Source organism: Setaria italica, chromosome III (genome assembly GCF_000263155.2).
Source record: "Setaria italica strain Yugu1 chromosome III, Setaria_italica_v2.0, whole genome shotgun sequence".
In the NCBI taxonomy this organism is placed as follows: Eukaryota; Viridiplantae; Streptophyta; class Magnoliopsida; order Poales; family Poaceae; genus Setaria; species Setaria italica.
This window is the reverse complement of record NC_028452.1, coordinates 6600232-6622451: the sequence shown is the minus strand read 5'-3', so window position 1 is coordinate 6622451 and position 22220 is coordinate 6600232. Positions and strand designations below refer to the sequence as shown.

The following is a 22220-nucleotide window of genomic DNA, read 5'->3' as shown; positions in this document are numbered from 1 at the left end:
TCTCCGTTGAGCAAAAATTGCAGCAGGGATTGGCACTGTGGGGCCCTGTGTGGGCCTCTCAGTCTCACTGCCTGTGTGGGGCCCGGTGGGGGCTGTGGGTTGGTGTAGGGGAGCAGCCAAAGGTGCTGGATGCACTGCAGCAATGGCAATGGCATGCTTGACTGCTTGAGTGGTGGCGAAGACTGAAGAAAGACTGGAGAGTTGCAATGGTCCTGGCTTCCTTTTACCCTTTTCGCAGCTGAGGTTGTCAAATCAAGCTCATGAGATGTGTGTTGTTAGCCCTCACTCACTTGTTATCAAGGCACTAATGATTGTGGCCTTGAACATTCTGCTCTGCCTTGCACTGAGTCAACTAACAATAAAGGTTATGTGAGGCTGCATGCACGGTTCTGTCAATGGATCTTGCCTTTGATGATTGGAAAGGGCAACATAAAAAAGAAAGAAAGAAAGGAGAAAGCGTAAAAAAGATACTCCTATAAAGATTAAGAAAAAAGGGGCATGCTCGGATGGGCAACATGTGCATTTTTTGGCTGGTAATGTGCTTACTGTCTCTGGAATGCTAAAAAACTTCCATAGTGTGGAAGTGAGACTAAAATATGCTCATGTGGGTAACCTTGCAGTTGCAGCTTCCAGGACAGGGTAACTTGGTGAGTACATTCAGGACGCTACTGGCCATCGTGTTGCTTCCAATCAGCAAAAGCTGGGACAGTGAAAGAAAAGGAGGAGCGCTTAGCTTTTGCTGGTGGCTAGGAAACGAACAAAACAAAAACTACAGCAGGATGCATAGCCACACGCAGCGACTCGCCGTCACCTCGCTGCTTCTCCCACAACTGTGAAGGAACTGTCAGGTAAATGGGATGGCTGCCCTGAAATTCCGTGAGATGGTTACATCCAGCTGCAATCTTTCTTGATCGAAATTGAACGAAGCATTATATTGGTTTGATGAGAGGCTCAGTGCGAGCAGAGGCGAGCTTGCAGAGGAGGGATTGGCCTGCAAGCTCAATCAAAGCTGCAAAGGAGATAGTGGAGCAGGAGCAGTAGCTTCTAGCTTCTGCATATTCTCCTAGCAATGCGTATTGCTGCAAATGCTGAAGCCCTAGCTCCAAAGGTCTAAATTCCTCGGCACATGGAGGGCAGCAACCTTGAAATCCAAAGGCTGCTGCACTCCCATCTCGGAGTTAGTAGGCAGCAAGCGCAACGCAGGCCTCACACCTCGTGCTCTAAGAGAGTGGAAATTACCGCTGGATGCCACCACTGACGCCCACCAAAAGGATCATCAGCAGGGGACACACGAACAGTAGGTCGAACAGCATGCCGGATTAGTACTAAAATGATGGAAGCATGGGTCTGTGGGGGCGCGCGTTTCGAGGCAATTATACTACTACTATGTACTGCTGGTGCTGACCCTCTCGTTCGAGCTGATGACGATCGATAAGCTCAGCTGCACCTGCACCTGCACCAACCACACCACACATGGAGGCTGGAGCCATGGAGGGAGTGAGACTGGCGATGCCTCTTCTTCTCGCAGCTTCTTCCAGGTAGCTTTGCACACATATATACTGCCATGTGGAGTTTATTTAAGTATTTAACCTTGAGGTTGTTGTTCAGCTGAAGCCTGAAGATGGGGGCTGGAGAGCAACGAGACAAGCTCGTCGGTGTGCGCGCATAGAGACAGCTCTAGAAGAGAAGGGAAAACCACGGCAGAAGCAGCCACATTCCGATCCTAACCTCTTCTGATCCTAATACAAAATTCAGGGCAGCAGGCGCGCCTCCAAAAGAGATCCACCCGGATAGATGGATCCCCACGGCAGCTCAATCATTGCCTCGTTTGTTTCCTTCCTCTTCCTCCTCGTCGTCTCCTCCTCCGCCGTCATCCCGGCGTCGGCTGGAGCTGGAGGCAGCAGCAGCAATGGCACGGCGGTGCCGTTCCGGTCGGCCGACGAGCTGCTCCGGTTCCAGAGGATCAAGGCCCAGCTCGCCAGGACCAGGGATGCCTCCGTCAAGACGATCCAGGCATGCATTCCTTCGTTCTTGCTCGTGGTCGTTGTCTTGCAGTTGCAGAGGTTAATTGCTGTTGATCTTGCCCCTGGTTCTGCTTGGCTGATGATTTTGGTTTGCAGAGCCCTGATGGCGACGTCATCGACTGCGTGCCGACGCACCTGCAGCCCGCGTTCGAGCATCCCAAGCTGCGGGGGCACAAGCCAGAGGTAGCAGATGACGAACAGCTCGGCACTGATGATCTGTGTCTGAAATGTGCAATGTGCAAAGCCCGGCGTGTTCTTGTTTGCATGGCGCTGATTGGTCATCGATGGTTGGTTGGTAATCTTATGCAGAAAGAGCCTGCGGAGAGGCCGAGGAGCAGTGGGCGTGCCGATGCTGATGGCGATCAAGACGACGAGGAGGCCTTGCCGCAGGCGTGGCGGCGCTCCGGTGAGTCGTGCCCGGAGGGGACGATACCGGTGCGGCGGACCACGGAGGCCGACATGCTCCGGGCCAGCTCGGTCAGCCGGTTCGGGATGAAGGCCCGGGGTGGCGGCTTCACGCGGCGCGACTCCACTGCCGGAGGCCATGAGGTCAGCCATCTGGTCACCAATCGAGCCACCGGAGTGGTGATCGCCGCCGGCCGTCGCCACTCCATCAATTCCTTTCCTTTCCTTTTCTTTTCTTTTCTTTTCTTTTTTTGTTGCGAGGACCACTCCATCAATTTCAACATGCACATTGTGTACTTTTCACCCCCCGTAAAATTAGCTGGAGAAAAGTAGGAACACACCACATTTGCGAGTTTGAGAGAGAGGAGAAAGAAGGAAGAAATGGCACCAATAATTGCAAGATTTCGTGCTTGATCCAATCGTCAAGCCTGAGCCTGACCGATTCGGCACTGGTACTGACAAAGGGTGCCGCGCATTGTGCTGCATTGTCGTTGATTTCAGTCCACTGGCAAGTGTACTGCAACCGGACATACCACATGCACATGTTGTTGAAAACCCTTTTTTTTTTTGGATTAAGGCATATCACATGCACTCAAGAAAGAAAACGGCACTTAGGACTCCAAAATCGAATGACCAGATACTGTGATGTGTTGCAAGAGTGCAAGACCTCGAAACTAAGCAGCTTCTGTCGTGTGTGTGTTTTTTTTAATGGTGTTGCAGCACGCGGTGGGGTACGTGTCGGGTGGCCAGTTCTACGGCGCCAAGGCGAGCCTGAACGTGTGGCCGGCGCAGGTGGCGTCGCCGGCGGAGTTCAGCCTCTCGCAGATCTGGGTCATCTCCGGCGCCTTCGGCAACGACCTCAACACCATCGAGGCCGGCTGGCAGGTCTGTCCTTTAACTTGTTCCCACCTAATGCTTTTTGGTCCTTCACTTTCAGAAACCATTCAGGCCTAGTAGGTTTCAGAGATTCAGATTAAGAACCAATTCAATCCATTTTTACTCGTAAATAAGTTTATCATTTTCACATGAACAAAGTTTGATCTGCCTCTAATCTTTGCCAGCCCGTTGTTTAACAAACTTTCTGCACGGAATTTTCATTTCAGGTAAGCCCTCAGCTGTACGGTGACAACAACCCAAGGTTCTTCACGTACTGGACAGTAAGCTCTCTCACTTCTCTAGAACTCGCCGCCACCAATTTCCTCCGTCCATATACAGGTTGTTCATCCATGCAATTGATGCAGGACGACGCGTACCAGGAGACGGGCTGCTACAACCTGCACTGCTCGGGGTTCGTGCAGACAAGCAGCCGCGTGGCCATAGGTGCCGCCATCTCGCCCATCTCGTCCTCCGGCGGCCGCCAGTTCGACATCACGCTGCTCATCTGGAAGGACCCGCGGCGGGGCCACTGGTGGCTGCAGCTCGGCTCCGGCGCGCTCGTCGGCTACTGGCCCTCCTCGCTGTTCACGCACCTGGGCACCCGCGCCGGCATGGTGCAGTTCGGCGGCGAGGTCGTCAACGCGCGGCCGGCCGGCGCGCCGCACACGGCCACGCAGATGGGCTCCGGGCGCTTCCCCGGGGAGGGGTACGCGCGCGCCGCCTACTTCCGCAGCGTGCAGGTCGTCGACTGGGACAACAGCCTCGTGCCCGCCGCCGGGCTCCGGCTCCTCGCCGACCGGCCGGGGTGCTACGACATCGCCGGCGGCAGCGGCGGCGCGTGGGGCACCTACTTCTACTATGGCGGGCCCGGGAGGAACGCACGGTGCCCGTAGGTAGCTAGGAACGGAACGGGATGGGTGCGGTGTTTCTTTACGTGCGCATCACTGATCAAGCACAAAGCAAATATATATATGGCAAATTAAAGCTTTGATTTTTTTTTTCCATCTTCGTGTCCCTCCGTACATGAATATATTGCCATCGTGACCATCATCTAATTTTCACTGAATTTTGTTCGATGCAAATAATGAACAACGCAACCGTATGTAGCCCGTTAGAACGCTGGAATTTCTCCATTTCCGTGGGAACTACCTGCAATATTACTGTGAAACTTATGCTTCCAAATAGCCTCAAACTATGAGCCAGGTGCGGTAGAAGTACTAGAACCATGAGGATATTATTGTACTGAAGTTTGTTTCTCCAATAAAAACCGTCAGTGTTTAAATAGGGCCAACTACCTTGCTAGAAAACTGGTTTTCTTGACTCATATCTAACAGTAACAGCTGTGGCAAAAATAAAACTGGTTTTCTTGTATAAGCACCATATCTGAACACATCTGTCGTACATGCCAACTGACTTTTTATGTCTTGAGAGGATTTAGCTTTTTTATGATAGGCAACACTAACTTGGCAGATGACTTGGGGCAACATGGGCCTTGGCATGTCTTTTGTTGGTCCCTGACGAGTGAGTGATTTTGGCACAACTGAAATGATCTGGTGAAGCCCATTGGCCACTTTAAGCACTTTGGAACACATTTTCTTTAGGGAATTTTCTGAGAACGCGTGGATGGCAATGGCATACGGAGTACTCCGTAGTCCATAATGGTATATCGCTGTTCGTGAGGCTGGTAATAAGACTCGAACTCATGTTCCTAGTTATTCCTAGTTATTTCGGCTTTCCATCCCTTTTCTTGACCTTTAAAATGCCTATAAGTCAATTTTTTTTACAAAGTATCCATATATTACGAATTGAGCGTAGCTAGCAAGGTTCCTTATGGTGGAACCTGCCCACTAGTATTCGAGTCCTCAACTCAGCACTGGTGCTTGCATTTTTCTAGATTTATTCCAGGATTTAACCGGCACTATTCTTTCAATGGTAGGCAACGTGCCCGTTGACAGCGAGGCGCCAGTGATGACTTCGTCAATCTCGAGAATTTGCTGGCTCAGTCTTTTGGAGGTGCTCATAGGATAGGGTTGCGTGCGTGTGTTCGTAGGGACGAGGGTGGATACGTGTTTGTGAGCATATGCGTCTGTACTGTGTTATTTGCAAGCAACATGCCCGTTGATAGCGAGGTGCCAGTGATGACTTCGTCAATCTCGAAGATTTGCCGGCTCGGTCTTTCAGAGGTGCTCATAGGTTAGGGTTGCGTGCGTGTGTTCGTAGGGACGAGTGTGGGTACGTGTTTGTGAGCATCTGCGTCTATACTGTGTGATTTGCAAGCAACGTGCCCGTCGGCAGCGAGGTGCCAGTGATGATTTCGTCAATCTTGAGAATTTGCCGGCTCAATCTTTCGGAGGTGCTCATAGGGTACGGTTGCGTGCGTGTGTTCATTGGGACGAGTGTGGGTATGTGTTTGTGAGCATCTGTGTCTGTACTGTGTGATTTGAAAAAAAGTGTCCATATATTAGCAGATAAAAAATAGACGGTCTTGATATGGTTTATGATTGGTGCCTTTTCTTTATTTCATTTTTACCAATTGAGCTGATTTTAGTATTTCATAGTTGTTCTGTATGTTATGTCCATTCATTTTTCCTCGCCCCATTTGAGTGCGGCCGGGAGGAGTAGGGGGGAGGCATCGTTAGTGTGTCATTTGATATTGTGATAACGTTATTCAATTCTGGCCGAATCCACCATCCTCCATATGCGACCCAATGGCTCACTTAACTCTTCTACTCCCTCTATTTTAAGTTGCAGGTCGTTTTAGTTTTTCTAAGTTCTAGTCATAAATTATATCTAGGTGCATAGTAAATATTATACACCTAGAAATGCTAAAACGACCTATAATTTATGACGAAGGAAGTATATATCATGCAGCTCAATACTGACCAAGCATCGCCATTGCTCTCCCATGAATGGTGTGCTATGTTTTGAAGTTGGAATCTACCAATGAAGGCTGCATTTTTTTGGTAGTGAAGTTATGTACTTGGACATGAACAAGGAGGCTAGCTAATCCAAAGTAATTTAATCTATTGATGAAGAGTTCAGAAAACAGCTAGTTCATGTCATTTTCTCGCGCCTAGATTCCATTTCCAAATTGGTGTCCAAATTAGAATCTACTGCAGTTCGCCCAATACCGCTCAGTATTGAAGCATGTTTCCAATTCTAATTCTAAGAATATCCAAATAACTTCCAAATTTTAAGTTTCAATATCTACATCCAAACAGGGTGTAAGTGTAAGTTGCTTGGGCTGCCATCCTATTTTCAGTCCAGACCAGGTGACCATGGGAGAGGGGCAATGCCCCCCTAAAGCTGGAGCAAGTCTATTAATTAGCGTTATAATTTTTTGTAAAGAAGATAAAAATCACTACTTTTCACCATTTAGTCTTCAAGCTGTATGTTTAGATTAATATTATCATCGCTTTTGCTATATATTTTCTATAAAGGTCTTGCGTTGTGATATTACATTTTGATTGGATAAAAAGGACTAATTGAAAATTAGACTGTTGTTTAGTACTCCCTCCATCTATGTTTATAAGGTATGGTATGACTTGGCATAGTCTTCCAAATAACATTTTGACCATTCCTTTATCTTATATTATATCATTTATGGTTATAAAATTATAGCCATTGTAGAGTATGTTTGATTACAAATCCAACCATATCAAGTTTACATTATAAAAATAAAAAATTAATAGTCAAATTATTGGTCAAAGATTGCAAATTTTGAATCTTGGTATGCGTGTGCGCCTTATAAATAAAAACGGAGGGAGTAATTAGTCTCATTTAAAGGCACCCCAAATACTCATCCAAAATAAATCAACATGCATGGATTAGTTGTCAAATTTATTTTCTTTCAAAGTTTCTTAATAATGTTACATAAAGATGCAAAGTTTGTTGGAATGCAAATTCTGACTGGTTGTAACCATGTTATGCCATATGAAAATCCTGACAAAAGTCAGGGTCAGTGGATCAATACCGCTCCAACCTTAGGTTCGAGCGTACGATCCCCTCGCTGTTCCCCTCCTCGCGCCGCCACCCTGTTCCCCACCAGCCCTGATTCATTCGTCAGCATCTCCAACGGAGCCGCGGTTTTGCTTGCTGCCGCACCTCATTCATCCGCTGCCGCTGTCGCCCGTTCACTACCGGCTGCACTTCTTCCGGTGGCAGCTCATCGTCGCACTTCCTCCAGTGGCAGCACCACATCACCACCACGACCGATGCCTCGGGGGAAGGGGACCCCAAGAACTGGGAAGCCAAGTTCTTCATGGTTGATGAAGCCACGCTCTTGAACCTCGTCCTAGTAAGCCCGTCACTCTAACTTATTTTTTCCTCACTGATTTATGTTCAGATCTATTTATAGGTTGCACTCATGGATGCATTTGAAGGATGGTTACCTAGAATCCTAGATAGCTTGTTTTATCATCAGATGCAGAGGTATGCAAATGCAAATGAATGCCATAGACTGGAACTATCGGGGGGTGGGGAATTCCCGGAAAGTTCACGATCTAGATGCCTTGGTGCATTGGTATCACCCCAAATTTGTTTTTCTTTCAGAAACTATGATTAGTGAGAGTCGTGTGAAAAATTTAAGATGGAGATTAGGTTTAAATGGTTGTTTAGCAGTGGATAGTTCTGGTAAGTGTGGAGGTCTTGCTCTTTTTTGGGATGAGAACATTATAGTAAATCTTTTGTCGTTCGAGGATCGTTATATCGATGTGTCCATCAGAGATGATCCTAATTTAGATCCTTAGTGGGCTACTTTTGTTTATGGGGAACCGCGAGTAGAGGATAGACAACGTATGTGGGAAATTCTGCAACGGCTTAAAAATCGCTCGCCAGATCCTTGGGTGGTGATCGGGGACTTTAATGAGGCTATGTGGCAATATGAATATTTTTCAGAAACAAAAAGGGGGGAATGTCAGATGGCGTTGTTTCGGGAGACCCTTGATGAACGTGAGCTGAAGGATTTGGGTTTTAGATTCCTTGGACCTATGATAATAAAAAAGAGGGAGCTCGCAATGTTAAGGTGTGGCTAGATAGGGGAGTAGCTACGCAAGAATGAATAGACCGTTTCTTCGATTCGTCTGTTTCTCACTTAACACCTCCTTGTTCTGATCATTGCCCATTACTGCTAAGTGTTCAGCAGGAACAAGAGAATCAACAAGGAGAAAGGCAACTATACTATGAAATAATGTGGGAGAGGGAAGCATCGTTGAAGGACCATATACAGGAAGCGTGGGAACAAGAACATACTAGGGGTGATCTGGGTATAATCAATATTGCATTGAGGAGGGTTATGAAATCGTTGAAGCAATGGAGTTTGGAGCATTTTGGGTTGGTAAGGAAAGAACTTGAACAACTCTGGGTGCAGCTGGGACAACTGCAAATGCAAGGTACAGATAATCGAGCAATAAAAGAAACTATTAGGAATATGAATGAGCTCTTGTAAAAGGAAGAAATGATGTGGTTGTAACGATCAAGGATTTCTTCGCTAAAGAAAGGGGATAAGAACACTAGGTTTTTCCATCAGCGGGCAACATGGCGTGCTATGAGGAACAAAACTAGAAAATTGAAAAGTGTTGAAGGAGATTGGATTAATGATCAGGTACAGATGAAAGGTATGGTCAATCAATATTTTGAAGCGCTATACACAAAGGACCCTCATGTGAATCCACATGGGATGTCTAATTTGTTTGATAGATGTGTTACTGATGATATGAATTCTCCTTTGTGCAAACCTTTTGATGAGAAGGAAATAGGGAATGCCCTCTTTCAGATTGGCCCCTGAAAGCATAAGGTCCGGAGGGTTTTCCGGCAAGGTTTTTTCAGAGAAATTGGGGGCTGCTTAAGGAGGATATTATTAATGCAGTTAAAGTATATTTTAGTGAAGGGAGAATGCCAGAGGGGGTGAATGACACTACTATTGTGTTAATCCCTAAGTGTCAATACCCTGAGACTCTGAAAGGTTATAGGCCCATCATTTTATGCAATGTTGTCTACAAAGTTGTGTCCAAATGTCTAGTGAATAGACTGCGACCCTTGCTGGATGGGATCATTTCAGAGAATCAGAGTGCTGGAGATTGATCACTGATAATGCTTTAATTGCCTTCGAATGTATTCATGCCATTCAGCAGGATGATGCAAACAGAAGTGAGTTTTGTGCTTATAAATTGGATTTGGCCAAAGCGTATGACCATGTGGATTGGAGCTATCTAGAACATGTTCTTTTGAAGCTGGGCTTTCATCAAAAATGGGTACAGTGGACAATGGAGTGTGTCACGACTGTACGTTACCGAGTTCGCTTCAATGGTGTCCTTCTGGACACCATCTAGCCCACACGTGGATTATGTCAAGGTGACCATCTCTCGCTTTACTTATTTTTGTTTGTTGCTGATGGACTATCGAAAGTTTTGCAGAAAGAAAGTAGAGATGGCCATGTGCATGGTCTGAAAGTATGTAGATGGAATCCAGAAGTCAGTCACTTACTGTTTGCTGGTGACAGTCTCTTATTTTTTCGTGCTGGCCAAGATCAAGCAGAAAGAATAAAGGAGGCTCTAACAAAATATTGTCAGGCGACAGGTTAGCTAATAAATTTTGACAAGTGCTACATCCTGTTTAATATGCATCAAGAGGAAAATGTGATCCAAACTGTCAAAAGCATACTGAATGTCACAAGATTGCCTTCGAGGCTAAATATTTAGGCCTGCCAACGCCTGAAGGAAGACTAAAGGCGGACATGTTTCAATCCATCACGAAAAGGTTGATATAGAAGTGTAATGCATGGGATGAACGCAATCTATCTATGGCAGGAAAGGAGACCCTTATCAAATCTATGGCACAAGCTATACCTGTATATGTTATGAGTGTGTTTCGATTGCCAGGGCCTTTACATGATGCTTTGACACAGTGTATTAGAAGATTCTGGTGGGGGGAGATGATTGGAAAGAGGAAGACTCACAGGATAGCATGGGACAAATTTACCAAGTCAAAAGGTGAGGGAGGTTTAGGCTTTTGGGATTTGAAGCTCTTTAATCAAGCACTTCTTGCAAGACAGGCTTTGAGGTTGATTGAGCGACAGGAGAGTCTGTGCTAGAGTCTTGAAGTCGAAGTATTTTCATAATGGAAATCTACTAGACACGGCCTTCCCAATTAACCAATTACCGACCTGGAAGGCAATAGTACACGGACTAGAGCTGTTAAAGAAGGGAGTTATATGGAAGCTTGGTTCTAGAGAGAAAGTTCGCATTTGGTGTGATCCATGGCTGCCGCGTGGCTGGTCTTTTAGACCAGCAGGGAAGAGAAGGCCATGCCAGCTAAAGTGGGTTTCCCAGCTCATAAATGCAGACCGAATGGAATGGCGGGAAGAGGTGATCTGTGAGTACTTTAGACCATATGATGTGCAACATGTCCTAGATACCAGATTACCAACAAGTCCTGCTGAAGATTTCATTTCATGACACTATGAAAAGTCTGGCATCTTCTCTGTCCGAAGTGCTTAGAGGCTTGCAAGAGACCTGCAGGACGAGGAGAGGGGAGCGCGGCAAGGCACATCGAGGAACCAGATGGGCATACCAATATGGAAAGAGTATTGGAAAATTCGGATACCACACAAAGTACTGCTCTTTGGTTGGAAGGTTATGAAAAATGGTTTGGCAACACAGGACAATAAGCGGTGACGAACCATAGTAGTGGCAAGCCAGTGTGTAGTGTGTGGTGTTGAAGAGAAGCCGGCAATGCATGCTTTGGTCAGATGTGATCACGCGAAGGCACTATGGAATGCAATGAGAAATGTCTGGATGTCCTAAGGTTATCGTCGGGTAACCTGTTAGACCAGACCGATAAGTTGGGGATGGATGACCTCCTGCTGCTTTGGAGGACCTGGCAGGTGAGGAATAATATCACACATGAATCTGAGAAGCTATCGATTGAAGGCTTGGTTAGGTTCCTTCAAAAGTATTGGACGGAACTATGTAGCATCCGACAACAGCAGGACTGCTTCGATTCAAAAGGTAAGACCAATAAGTTGGGGATGGATGAGGGAGCAAAGCTCCTCCTGTTGCTTTGGAGGACCTGGCAAGTGAGGAATAATACCACACATGAATCTGAGAAGCTATCGATTGAAGGCTCGATTAGGTTCCTTCAAAAGTATTGGACGGAACTGTGTAGCATCCGACAACAGCAGGACTGCTTCGATTCAAAAGGTAAGAATGTGATTTGTGAATCTCTGTGTACAGGGAGTAGCAAAAAGAAGACAAAGAAGGCAGCTCGTTGGGAATCACCAGAGCAAGGGTGGCTGAAAATTAATGTCGATGGAGCCTTTGATTGTAATACATGAAATGGTGGGATTGGAATCATTATCAGAGATAACGCTGGAACAATCCAGCTCACTACATGGAAATGTATTCCAAAGGGAAGGGATGCAGAGGAACCGGAAGTAATGGCAGATAAGGAAGGCCTGATGCTGGCTGCGGAATGGTGTGACCAGAAGGCGATCCTTGAGTCTGATTGTAGTATTGTGGCCGGAATGCTGGCGAAAAGGGATGGCGGGCGTTCCAACCTGAAGTTTATCCTTGAGGAGGCCATGGCAGCTGGAGGAAGGTTACCGGCATGGAAGATAGTCCATACGAGAAGAGTGTAATAGTGCTGCACATGAGCTCTCATAGTTGGCAGAGCGTACAAAGCACTCCGCAGTGTGGCGTTTCATGACTCCGATGTGTGTTGAGCAAATTATTGCTCGTGATTGTAATTTAACTCCTGAGTAATAATAAAGCCCTCTTCTTCTCGCAAAAAAAAATGACGCATGGCTCTGCGTATATCTATCCAGATGATTGAGAGTGCTCTGAAACGCCTGGCCAAAGTCTCAGATTTTTTCTTTTGCACATTGCATTGATAAACAATTTCAGCATTGATGCACATACAGTTCGAGTAATTTCCTTATTGAGAGTACATGTAAGCAACAAGTATTTCAGTTAATTTCCAATTTTTATGAGAACTGCCAAATCTGATATTCTGCAGATTATACTAGATAATAAATCAAGAACCATTAAAAACCTATTACCACAAGTAGTTGCTGCATATAGCCAGATTTTGGATGGGAAGGGCCAAATGTGAAACCAGTGATCTTGTTTTTGACGAGCATGCCAAGTATCTAATTAAAACTGTGCTTGTGTGCTTGTAGAAGTCCTTGGTGTTGCAATGGTCTATCGATTAGGTAATGCTCTCACTATAGTCCTACTAAGCCATCAGAGACAGGCAGTATGGAGTTGGAATGCTACAAGCCTACTAAGCCATCTGCATTCGACCCTGTCAGAGCGTTGGTCAAAGTTACAAAGTTTGATTGTATTAAGAGTCTAAAACAACTGATAGGTAGTTACAATTGAAAGGGGAGTATAAAATCCGAACTATCAAACTAATATTTTTATTTGTTTTCCTTCTCTCTACCAAACTAATATCTTTGAAGATGCTTGTGAATGGCATGCTACCTGATCAAGATCAATGACATGCTAAAAAGGTAGTAATTTCCGAAACTTTCCGAAAGTTTCATATCTCTATTATTTTGTAATAGAGATCAAACCCTTCAAAACATATCATCTTCTCTGAATTGTATAATAAGTATTATTAGTTGATCATCTGCTAGGGAATGCTTTTTTTTTGGTCCTATGTAAACAGATTCGGATCAACATGCATGTAGAATTTCGAAGTTGTATAATCATTAATGTTAATTTAATATGCTTCCTGCTGCCGCCTGCAGCAATGCGAATACATTGAGCTTTCATGAACGTTTCCTGCATTAGCTAGCGTGTAGAACACGTTGGGATCAGCATGTATGTAGAACACGTTGGCTGCTGTATATTTAGGGGGTGTTTGGATACACCCCACTAAAATTTAGCACCTGTCATATCAGATGTTTGGATGTTAATTATAAACATAGGCTAGTTACAAAACTAATTGCACAGAGGAGTCTAATTCGTGAGACGAATCTATTAAGCCTAATTAGTCCATGATTTGACAATGTGGTGTTACAGTAACCATTGTTAATGATGGATTAATTAGGTTTAATAGATTCGTCTCGCGAAGTAGCTGCAATTAGTTTTATAATTAGTTTATATTTAGTCCTCCTAATTAGCATCAAACATCCGACGTGACACTGCTAAACCCACCCTCGTTAGAAATGGTTCGACCCACCGGAACCATTGGCGCACCCATCCAGGCAGTTTAGGAGCAAATGGATGAAGTGGTGCCCCTTGCAACGGTGAATTGATTGATGGATATAATTGAGTATTTACATTAGTACTGCATCGTGGCCCATTGGTGAACTGATTTTTACCATATTTTTTGTTTCGTTACGTTCAGATTTGAAATGGGGTGAGCTGCTCCACTCCAGAACTCCACATGGAGCCAGCTCCGCTCCAAAACTCCAGAACAAAAATGGGATGTTTGGCTAGATGGGTGCTCTCAGCTCCAAAAAAGATCGATTTCAGTGTGGATTGCCATTGTTGCCCCCCAATTAATGCCCCACTTGTCATCCTCTCTATCCCATCTTCTTCTTCCCCTTTTTCCACTGCACTGTGCTGCACACGGGAGACCCTCCACGGGCGGCGGGCTGGGCAGCGTGCGGCGGGGTGGGCGGCGACGGTGGCGGCGCTGGGCGGCGACGGGCGGCGGGGCCGGCCGGCCACGGGGGCGGCGACGGGCGACGGGCGGTGGGGCCGGCCGGCCACGGGGGCGGCGACGGGCGACGGGCGGTGGGGCCGGCCGACCACGGGGGCGGTGACGGGCGGGGCTCTGGCGGCGACCGGGGCTCGGGAGAATAGAAGGGAGAATAGATTGAAACGTTTTTTTGTAACCAGTGGCATTGGTGGGTAATTACCCACCAACTCCACGAGGAGGTTCAAAAGAGAGGTTTCTGGAGTAGCAAAAGAGGTGCTTCAAAACTCCACCTCCATTTGCACTACAGCTCCATGGAGTTGGCAACTCCATGGAATTTTGGAGTTGTGGTGTTTAGCTGAATTTTTTGATGAAGTTGCTGGAGTTTAGGAGTGAAACCGTGCCAAACAGGACCTTAACCTGTGCCTGGTTTTAATCCGCGCGTGTATTGTATTGGGTGGGTACGTGCCAAACGAAGCCAACATCTAGTCAAGGTCCGTCTCTCCTTGCCGCCTCCGCTCCTGCGCCGCCCGCTTCACCGCAGGCATCCGGCAGCCGGCTCTACAACCCGACGACGTGGTATGCTCCCTCCGCTCCTCTGCTCCTCGCCCCCTCCCTGTCCCGGATGGAATGGCTCCCTTCGGTTAAAGATTGGACGCTGAAAATTGGATGCTCCCTCCAGATCTCCCCGCCTTCAATTCCTCTCTCGTCCTGCTCTGTGCACACCAAGGAAGATGGTCCGGGAGGTGGCCGAGAGCTGCGTCGACGGGGTGGTCATGGAGATGGTAGCGGCCTACTGCGGCCGCTTCTACGCCGCCAAGCCCGAGCTCGCGGCCCGCCGCATCGAGGCCATCGGCTTCCAGGTCGGTCACCAGCTCTCCGAGAGGTACGACCAAAATCTAAGAGTCATCCTTCCCCTCGCGCCTCCTCATCTGCCTTATTCCTCTCTCGGCTTCCCAGATCTAAGCCTTAACCTACCATCCCTCTCATGTGGTTCTTGTTGATACGGGTAAATCTCGAAATGTTGATACAGGTCTGGGGAGTGCAGACTCTCAGATTTGTGCCCGAACCTCATGGTAGAGCCTTTTTATTTTGGGAACCTTGAATGAGTGGAAATTCTCCATATCGCTGTTGCATTTGATCTGTATTAGGGCTGAAACAACTCAATCAGTGTTCCTCATCCGAGTGGGACACTTGCTGTGGGTTGAGGTGTTCGGTCATGTTTCGGGTAAACACTGAAACAGGTGCAAGTGTTGTTGTTCCGCAAGGGCCTAGTCATCTATAAATTGTGGTGAATCTTGATTCTAGCTCTCTCTCTCAAGATTAAATAACTTGAGCACATGTCTAATCAGTGATGTGGATGATAACAATCTTCTGTTAAGTTACAGGACCAACTGCGCAAATTAAGATAAAAGAATCTATTATGTGGATGCTAGTGCTATTGATATACTGAAGATAATCATAACATGCAATGCAATTTATTGATTGTAGGGCTGTGCCACCTTTCCCCATCCGAAAACTGAGCTAGGCCATATTTAGAGGCCAAGTTAGATGGCTTTCATACTCATCATGTATCAGATTCGAGTCAGTGTTACCTGTGGATGCCATATGTCTAAGATAAAGATTTAAAAGTCTTGCATGGAACTTCAGTGTAATTAGGAAGAATCCTAGATTTTTTTTGGCTTTCTGTCAGAGTTAGACTGAATGGCATGTTAAGAATTTCAGTGACATCGGGTGAGCCAACATACAGCTTATGTGGGCCTGTTTTACCTCCAAGCTTGTAATGCTGCTGAAACATGGCTTATTTTGTCTTAAGCCAATCTTGAGGCAAACCAAAATGTTAATCTAGCTTGAGTACCTTATGGGCCATTTGTCTTTTCTTATACTCCAACCCAGTGGTGTGCATGATCAATAGATTTAGCAAGTGTACACCATTAACATGAATGCACTATCAGTTATTGTCAATGCCATCAAACACTATTAAACTGCCACGATTGATAATATGTCATGTTTCCTCTGAAACCATTGATGGCCATAGTTAATAGCTCTGTGCAACTGTATATGTAGTCATCTGGAATATATGATACACTGGATTGCTGAGCTGCATTTCTTATCTCCTGGTACCATTCGATGAAGATTTTCTCAGTCTAGTTAATAGATAGAATATTGCCTTCATTAAATGTCTTTTTAGTGCTTTGTATAGTTTCACATGGCAAAACTCTCTTTCTTGCACTATTGAGATTTTTGTGAATTTTTCCAACCACCAAAAACTTCATTGCATTGCTTTTCAATATCTGAAAATTGTTTCTCTGATTTTTCGATGCCCTTTACTGCATTATTCTTTCTGATTTCCATATGTTATTTTGTTTCTTAAATATGTTATATTTCTACTTCCCTGTTTATAATTTTTTTTCATCTTATATGATCATGTTTTGATGTAAGTTTGTTGTGTTTATCTGTCCAGCATATGTGTTTCAATTTTTTCATTGCCATTATCATGTTTTCCAAAGCATGTCTGCTGCAGACTTGACTAAAACTTATATTCATATTCAGATATACCATGGAGCGCCCTCGATTTAGTGATCATCTTGAAGCAATCAAATTTATCTGCAAAGACTTTTGGTCTGAACTATTCAAAAAGCAGATTGATAATCTTAAAACAAATCACAGGGTAATGCACAAAATATCTCATGCCTGTTTTTTTCCCCTTGTTAGAAAACTCAGATTTCTTGTACTATATGCAGGGTACCTTTGTCCTTCAAGATAACCGTTTTCGGTGGCTTACTCGTGTTTCTCTAGATCCACCTGCAGAGAGCACTGATGCAACTGACAATGACTCTGCACCATTGGGTGATACTGCAGCCCAAACAACAAGCATGCTTCTGTATTTTCCATGCGGGTTGATAAGAGGTGCCTTGACCAACTTAGGAATTTCATGTTCCGTCTCTGCAGATATGTCAAACCTTCCAGCATGTAAGTTGAGCCATGCTTTTTCATGACCTTATGACATGTGGTTCATGTCCCATGGTCTGGTTATCTGTTAGATTAGATGGCATCGTTAATTTGAACTACACATCTTACATCAACCAAGTTAAACAAGTACTGAAGTATGGCGCTTATTGTTCTAAGCTTCAGGATTTATAGAGTTTGATTTGATCATCTGAAGATACTATACTTTATTTTTAGAGTGGCAATGTGAAATCTACAAATAAGTTTACTGTAGTGAAATCTAAGTAGATTCAGATATTAAAAACTAGATCGATTGTGGTCCATGGATTAACATGTTATAACCTTACAATCTAAACTAGATCATTTGTGATCTATGATATGCTTTTGTGACCTTAAGATGTGGATTTATCACCATCATTAACTCATAGGACACGAGTTTGTCTCTGCTAGTGGTATGCATGGACAAGTTTTTTGGGTGTTACAGATGAATACTACTTTCCATTCAGTTTTAGTGGGAGAAAAACTTTAAATGGCTAAATTATCTGGATTGAGTTAAAGGAAAATTTCACCCTTTTACACACTTCAAAGTACTGACTTCCAAACCTCCTTTGTAGACATGGTTGTGACCTAATTGATCAGAGGAAGAGCTTATTGGGCCCTCGCTGTCTAGTTTAAGCAAGCAACTAATAATCTATTTGACACACCATGGAGAATCACAACATATTTCTTTGTTCAGTTATACTGGATTACTGGTAGATACACTCCATATGTGAACTCTCACAATTATCTAAATTATCTGTTTGGCAGGTTCCTTTGTGGTGCGCATAAAGACATGAACTGCGAGAAATGATACAAATACAGTATTAAGTGCTGGCTTGTGGTTCAAGTCATTTGACACCTACCTGTTTTCACTGTCTTTCAATGAAATTCCTTCTTCGCCTTCATGACCATATAACCGAGATCGGGTGTTACTTTATGTTGCATATTAGTAATATTTTCTCTGGAAGAATTGTGGCGCCAATGTGATTTTTTTTTTCATCAACCAAAGTGGAGCGTTTACATGTTCCTTTTGTACAGATCATATTTGGATGTAGTCAATTATAGGTCCTGTTTAAAATTCAGGATTTTTCTCGAATACGCAGGAGAGCTACGCAGGAGAGCTACGTATCTTTTGTATTAAGAGAGAACTAGGATTATGAGCTACGGGCTCACATTATATTTAAATAAAAAAATATCAGCTTAATACACAAAAACAATATAGTGAATATTCGAGAATCAAAATAATTGGCGTGTAGCAAATATATTAGAAAAAGGTAAACCATCAGCTTCTGGTCCTTTTCATTTGTAGAGAAACCATTTTAGTAAGAATGATTAAATGCATTATTAGCAATCTTTTGTCGCATAAAGCAATAAGTTCCTAACAGACTCTTATTCCCAATCTAACAAAGTAAAACATTCAAATCAGGAGTGTGTCTACCACCAATGGCATCTTATGTCCTCATCTGATAGCTTCATCTTCAAGTCGTCAATGTTTGCATCTAGATTCTTCATCTTTGTTGTCCCTGGGACACTATTGAAAACATCTGTCATTGACTTGGGGCTACAAGAACATACATACAAGTTGACTATTGATGACTTGCATTGAACTTGGAGGTTAATAATAGGCGTAAAAGGACTGAAGAATAATTTTGTTAAATCACAACATCTTTAGAACCAAGAAAATTATTTCATAGATAAGAAGTAGATCGGCTTTTTGCGGTTGTCGGATAAGCAATAGCAATGCAGTTGGACTCCATTCTTAATAGAACAGGAGTGCCTTGAGAGGATACTTTGTTGTCCTGGGATACTATCGATGACTTATTAATATGTTATAATGGTCATAATACTTATGTTAATTTTAAAATTCGAAAATATATATATTTTGACCATGCAAAAATTTAGAAGAATAGTGCCATGTTTACCATGACTTAATCATGTACTTGTTTAATTGTACATAAATTTGTTGTTTAATATTTAATGGTGCTAAAAATTGAAATATTTAATATTTTAACCATGCAAAAATCAGTTCGTGTTTAATAGGGTGAGATTTTTGCAAATAGTATTGTTAATAAACCCAACGGATACATGACATATCATTACAATGCGTTATTACATTAATTTGTTCCTTTGTTGATAACCACAAAACACAGCATAATGGTTCTAATACATTACACAACATCATCTAATGGAACGTTAATAACCTTCCTCATGTCCCTTGGTTGTGATCGCGGCGTAAGTATGGAGCGTCCTCTTTGGTTAACAGGATGCTTGGGTCAACCTCGATTGAAAATGGAGGAAAATCATCGAACTGATCATAATCTTCTGAAATCTTGTCATCAACTCCAACTATTTTTCTTTTTCCTGGAACAACTATGTGGTGCTTTGGCTGGTCATCTGACTTATTAGCACCCTTCCTTATTGGTTTGCTTGACATGTTCTTCACATAGAAAACTTGAGTCACATCATTGGTTAGGACGAATGGTTCGTATCTGTATCCAATCTTGTTGAGGTCCCCTATTATCATCCCATAGTTGTCTGTCGTTACGCCTCCTCCAGTAAGTTTCACCCATTGGCACTGAAACAAAGAGATTTTCAAAGGTGCATAGTCCAGTTCCCATATCTCCTCAATGACACTATAGTATCTGTCTTTTTTTTCTATTGTTATCTATTGCATCTATACGGATACCACTATTTTGGTTTGTGCTCTTTTGGCCTTGGGCTCTCGTGTAAAATGTGTACCCATTTATCTCGTATCCTTGGAATGTCGATACTAAGATAGATTGACCCCTATCCAACCATGCTAGTTGTTCTTCAATCGTGTCATCACCCATTAGTCGTCGCCGCAACCAAGAGGTGAAAGTGTCAATGTGATCACGTGTAATCCAGGCTTCAGTCTTCCCTTGGTTTGATGATCGTACAATAGCCTTGTTCTCCTCCATATATGGAGCGACTATGGATGATTGTTGCAGGATCGTGATGTGTGCTTTATGAAATGTATCCTCATCGATGTCTATCCGAGCTTTCCTCCCTAGTGTACCCTTTCCCTTCAGTCTCCCCTCATGGCATGATACAGGCACTCCAATCGAACTTAGGTCGTCAATAAAAATCAACACAAAACTCAATGACCTCCCCTGTTCCATATCCTTTTGCGATGCTTCCTTCTAAACAGGCACAATTACGAACATACTTCTTTAGAACTGCCATAAACCTCTCGAAAGGGAATATATTGTGTAGAAATACAGGACCGAGAACAAAAATCTCTTCAACAAGATGGACTAGAAGGTGGGTCATGATATCAAAGAAGGAAGGTGGAAAGACCATCTCAAAGCTGACAAGGCATGGCACCACGTCATTTTGCAGTTTTAGTAGATTGTTTGGATAGATTGCCTTCTGAGAAATCATGTTGAGGAATGCACATAGCTTCACGATTGCCATTCTCACATTCTCTGGTAGAATACCCCTCAGTGCAACAGGCAGCAATTGTGTCATCAGGACGTGGCAGTCATGGGCCTTTAGATTTATGGATTTCTTCTCTTTAATCTTTATTATTCCCTGTATATTCGAGGAGTAGCCCGATGGGACCTTGATACTATTTAAGCAGTCAAACATGCTTTCCTTCTCTTCCTTGCTGAGAGTGTAACTGGCAGGATCCAAGTAATATCCATCATCTCTCTTTTTCAGATATAGACCATCTCGTTGTTTTATACATTTCATGTCCCGATGTGCTTCAATTGTATCCTTTGCCTTTCCATATGTACCCAGGAAGCCAAGCACGTTCACGCAAAGATTTTTCATCAGGTGCATCACATCAATTGCATTACGGACCTCAAGGACTTCCCAATAAGGTAGCTCCCAAAATATAGACTTCTTCTTTCATATGGGTGCACATCCGTCCTTATCGTTTGGAACAGGTTGGCTACCAGAGCCCTTGCCAAAGACTACCCTCACATCCTTTATCATAGAAAGTACATGTTTACCATTACGATGAAAGGGCATAGTACGTTTTTCTTCCTCTAATGCTTTCCTTTCTTTCTTAATGGGTGCTTAGCAAGAAGAAATCGACGATGGTCCGTATACACAACCTTCCTACAATATTTCAAATACATGCTGCAAGTATCATCTAAACAGTGCATGCAGGCTCGATATCCCTTGTTTGACTATCTGGACAGATTACCAAGCATCGGCTAATCATTGATGGTTACGAACGACAATGCTTGTAGATTAAAAGTCTCTTTTTTATCCTCATCCCCCACACGTACACCTTCTTCCTTCCATAACAGTAAAATTTTATCAACCAACTATCTTAGTTAAACATCAATGTCGTTGTTAGGTTGGTTTGGGCCTTGGATAATTACCGGCATCATAATGAACTTCCGCTTCATGCACATCCAGGGCGGAAGGTCGAACATACATAAGGCCATAGGCCAAGTGCTATGACCACTACCGAACTCACCGAATGGATTGAATCCATCTGTACTTAAACCAAACCGTATGTTCCTTGCATCCTTTTCAAACTCGGGAAGTTTTCTATCAACTGTTCTCCACGGTATCCATCAGCGGGGTGTCTGATCATTTCATCTTGCCTACGTTCTCCTTTGTGCCAACGCATCAACTTTGCATGTGCCTTATTTCTGAACAAACGCTTCAACCATGGTAACTTTCTTCTTGCTGGTCTGCCCCTCAACATCACCGGGGTAATCTCGCCTGATCTTATAAAGCAGGGCTTCGCACACAGGACAAGCCTCCAATTTCTCGTATTCCTCACCATGATAGAGGATACATTCATTAGGACATGCATGTATCTTTTGTACGACCAAACCCAGAGGGAAAATAACCTTTTTTGCTTCATACGTTGATGATGGCAATTCATTCCCCTCGGGAAGCATGTTCTTTATGATTTTCATTAACTCATCAAAACTCTTGTCAGAAACTCCATTTTTTGCCTTCCATTGCAGCATTTCCAGTGTGGTACCCAACTTTTTGTGCCCCTATTTGCAATCTGGGTACAACAATTACTTATGATCATCTAACATACGCTTGAAATTTTTTGACTCCTTCACATTCTCGCAGTGTTCCTTTACATCTCACAACACCTGACTTAGATCATCGATAGAACCTTTAGCCTCGCCCATCTCTTCTTCAACCTCGCTCATTGGAGCATCTACAAAGGTACCTCCTTGAATCCAGTCAGAAATGTTGTCATCTTCTTCTTCTTCATCATCTTCCATCAGAACTCTTTCCCCATGCTTGGTCCAACAAAAATAGTTAGGCATGAATCCCAAA

General features: G+C 44.0%; 2 protein-coding genes across 2 annotated transcripts; both read left to right on the top strand.

Moving 5' to 3' along the window:
• Window positions 1-758: 758 nt before the first annotated feature.
• LOC101752539 lies at window positions 759-4303 on the top strand. Its single transcript, XM_004960752.3, has 7 exons — window positions 759-1538; window positions 1609-2013; window positions 2121-2207; window positions 2334-2573; window positions 3150-3314; window positions 3533-3586; window positions 3671-4303. The coding sequence occupies exons 2-7, from the start codon at window positions 1795-1797 to the stop codon at window positions 4196-4198; spliced, it is 1293 nt and encodes a 430-aa protein (XP_004960809.1). The 5' UTR covers window positions 759-1538; window positions 1609-1794; the 3' UTR covers window positions 4199-4303.
• A 10078-nt stretch (window positions 4304-14381) lies between these two features.
• LOC101786679 (trafficking protein particle complex subunit 6B) lies at window positions 14382-18033 on the top strand. The gene is made up of 5 exons (XM_004960750.3): window positions 14382-14528; window positions 14632-14835; window positions 16503-16620; window positions 16694-16922; window positions 17706-18033. Exons 2-5 carry the CDS (start codon window positions 14684-14686, stop codon window positions 17732-17734), a joined length of 528 nt encoding a protein of 175 aa, XP_004960807.1. The 5' UTR covers window positions 14382-14528; window positions 14632-14683; the 3' UTR covers window positions 17735-18033.
• The last annotated feature ends 4187 nt before the right edge of the window (window positions 18034-22220 follow it).

Coding starts and splice junctions, on each gene's coding strand:
- LOC101786679 (XM_004960750.3), top strand. CDS start 14,684: ATGGTCCGGGAGGTGGCCGAGAGCTGCGTCGACGGGGTGGTCATGGAG. Junction 14,836..16,502: donor GGTCACCAGCTCTCCGAGAG/GTACGACCAAAA, acceptor ATTCATATTCAG/ATATACCATGGAGCGCCCTC. Junction 16,923..17,705: donor TATGTCAAACCTTCCAGCAT/GTAAGTTGAGCC, acceptor TCTGTTTGGCAG/GTTCCTTTGTGGTGCGCATA.
- LOC101752539 (XM_004960752.3), top strand. CDS start 1,795: ATGGATCCCCACGGCAGCTCAATCATTGCCTCGTTTGTTTCCTTCCTC. Junction 2,574..3,149: donor CCACTGCCGGAGGCCATGAG/GTCAGCCATCTG, acceptor ATGGTGTTGCAG/CACGCGGTGGGGTACGTGTC. Junction 3,587..3,670: donor GGTTCTTCACGTACTGGACA/GTAAGCTCTCTC, acceptor CAATTGATGCAG/GACGACGCGTACCAGGAGAC.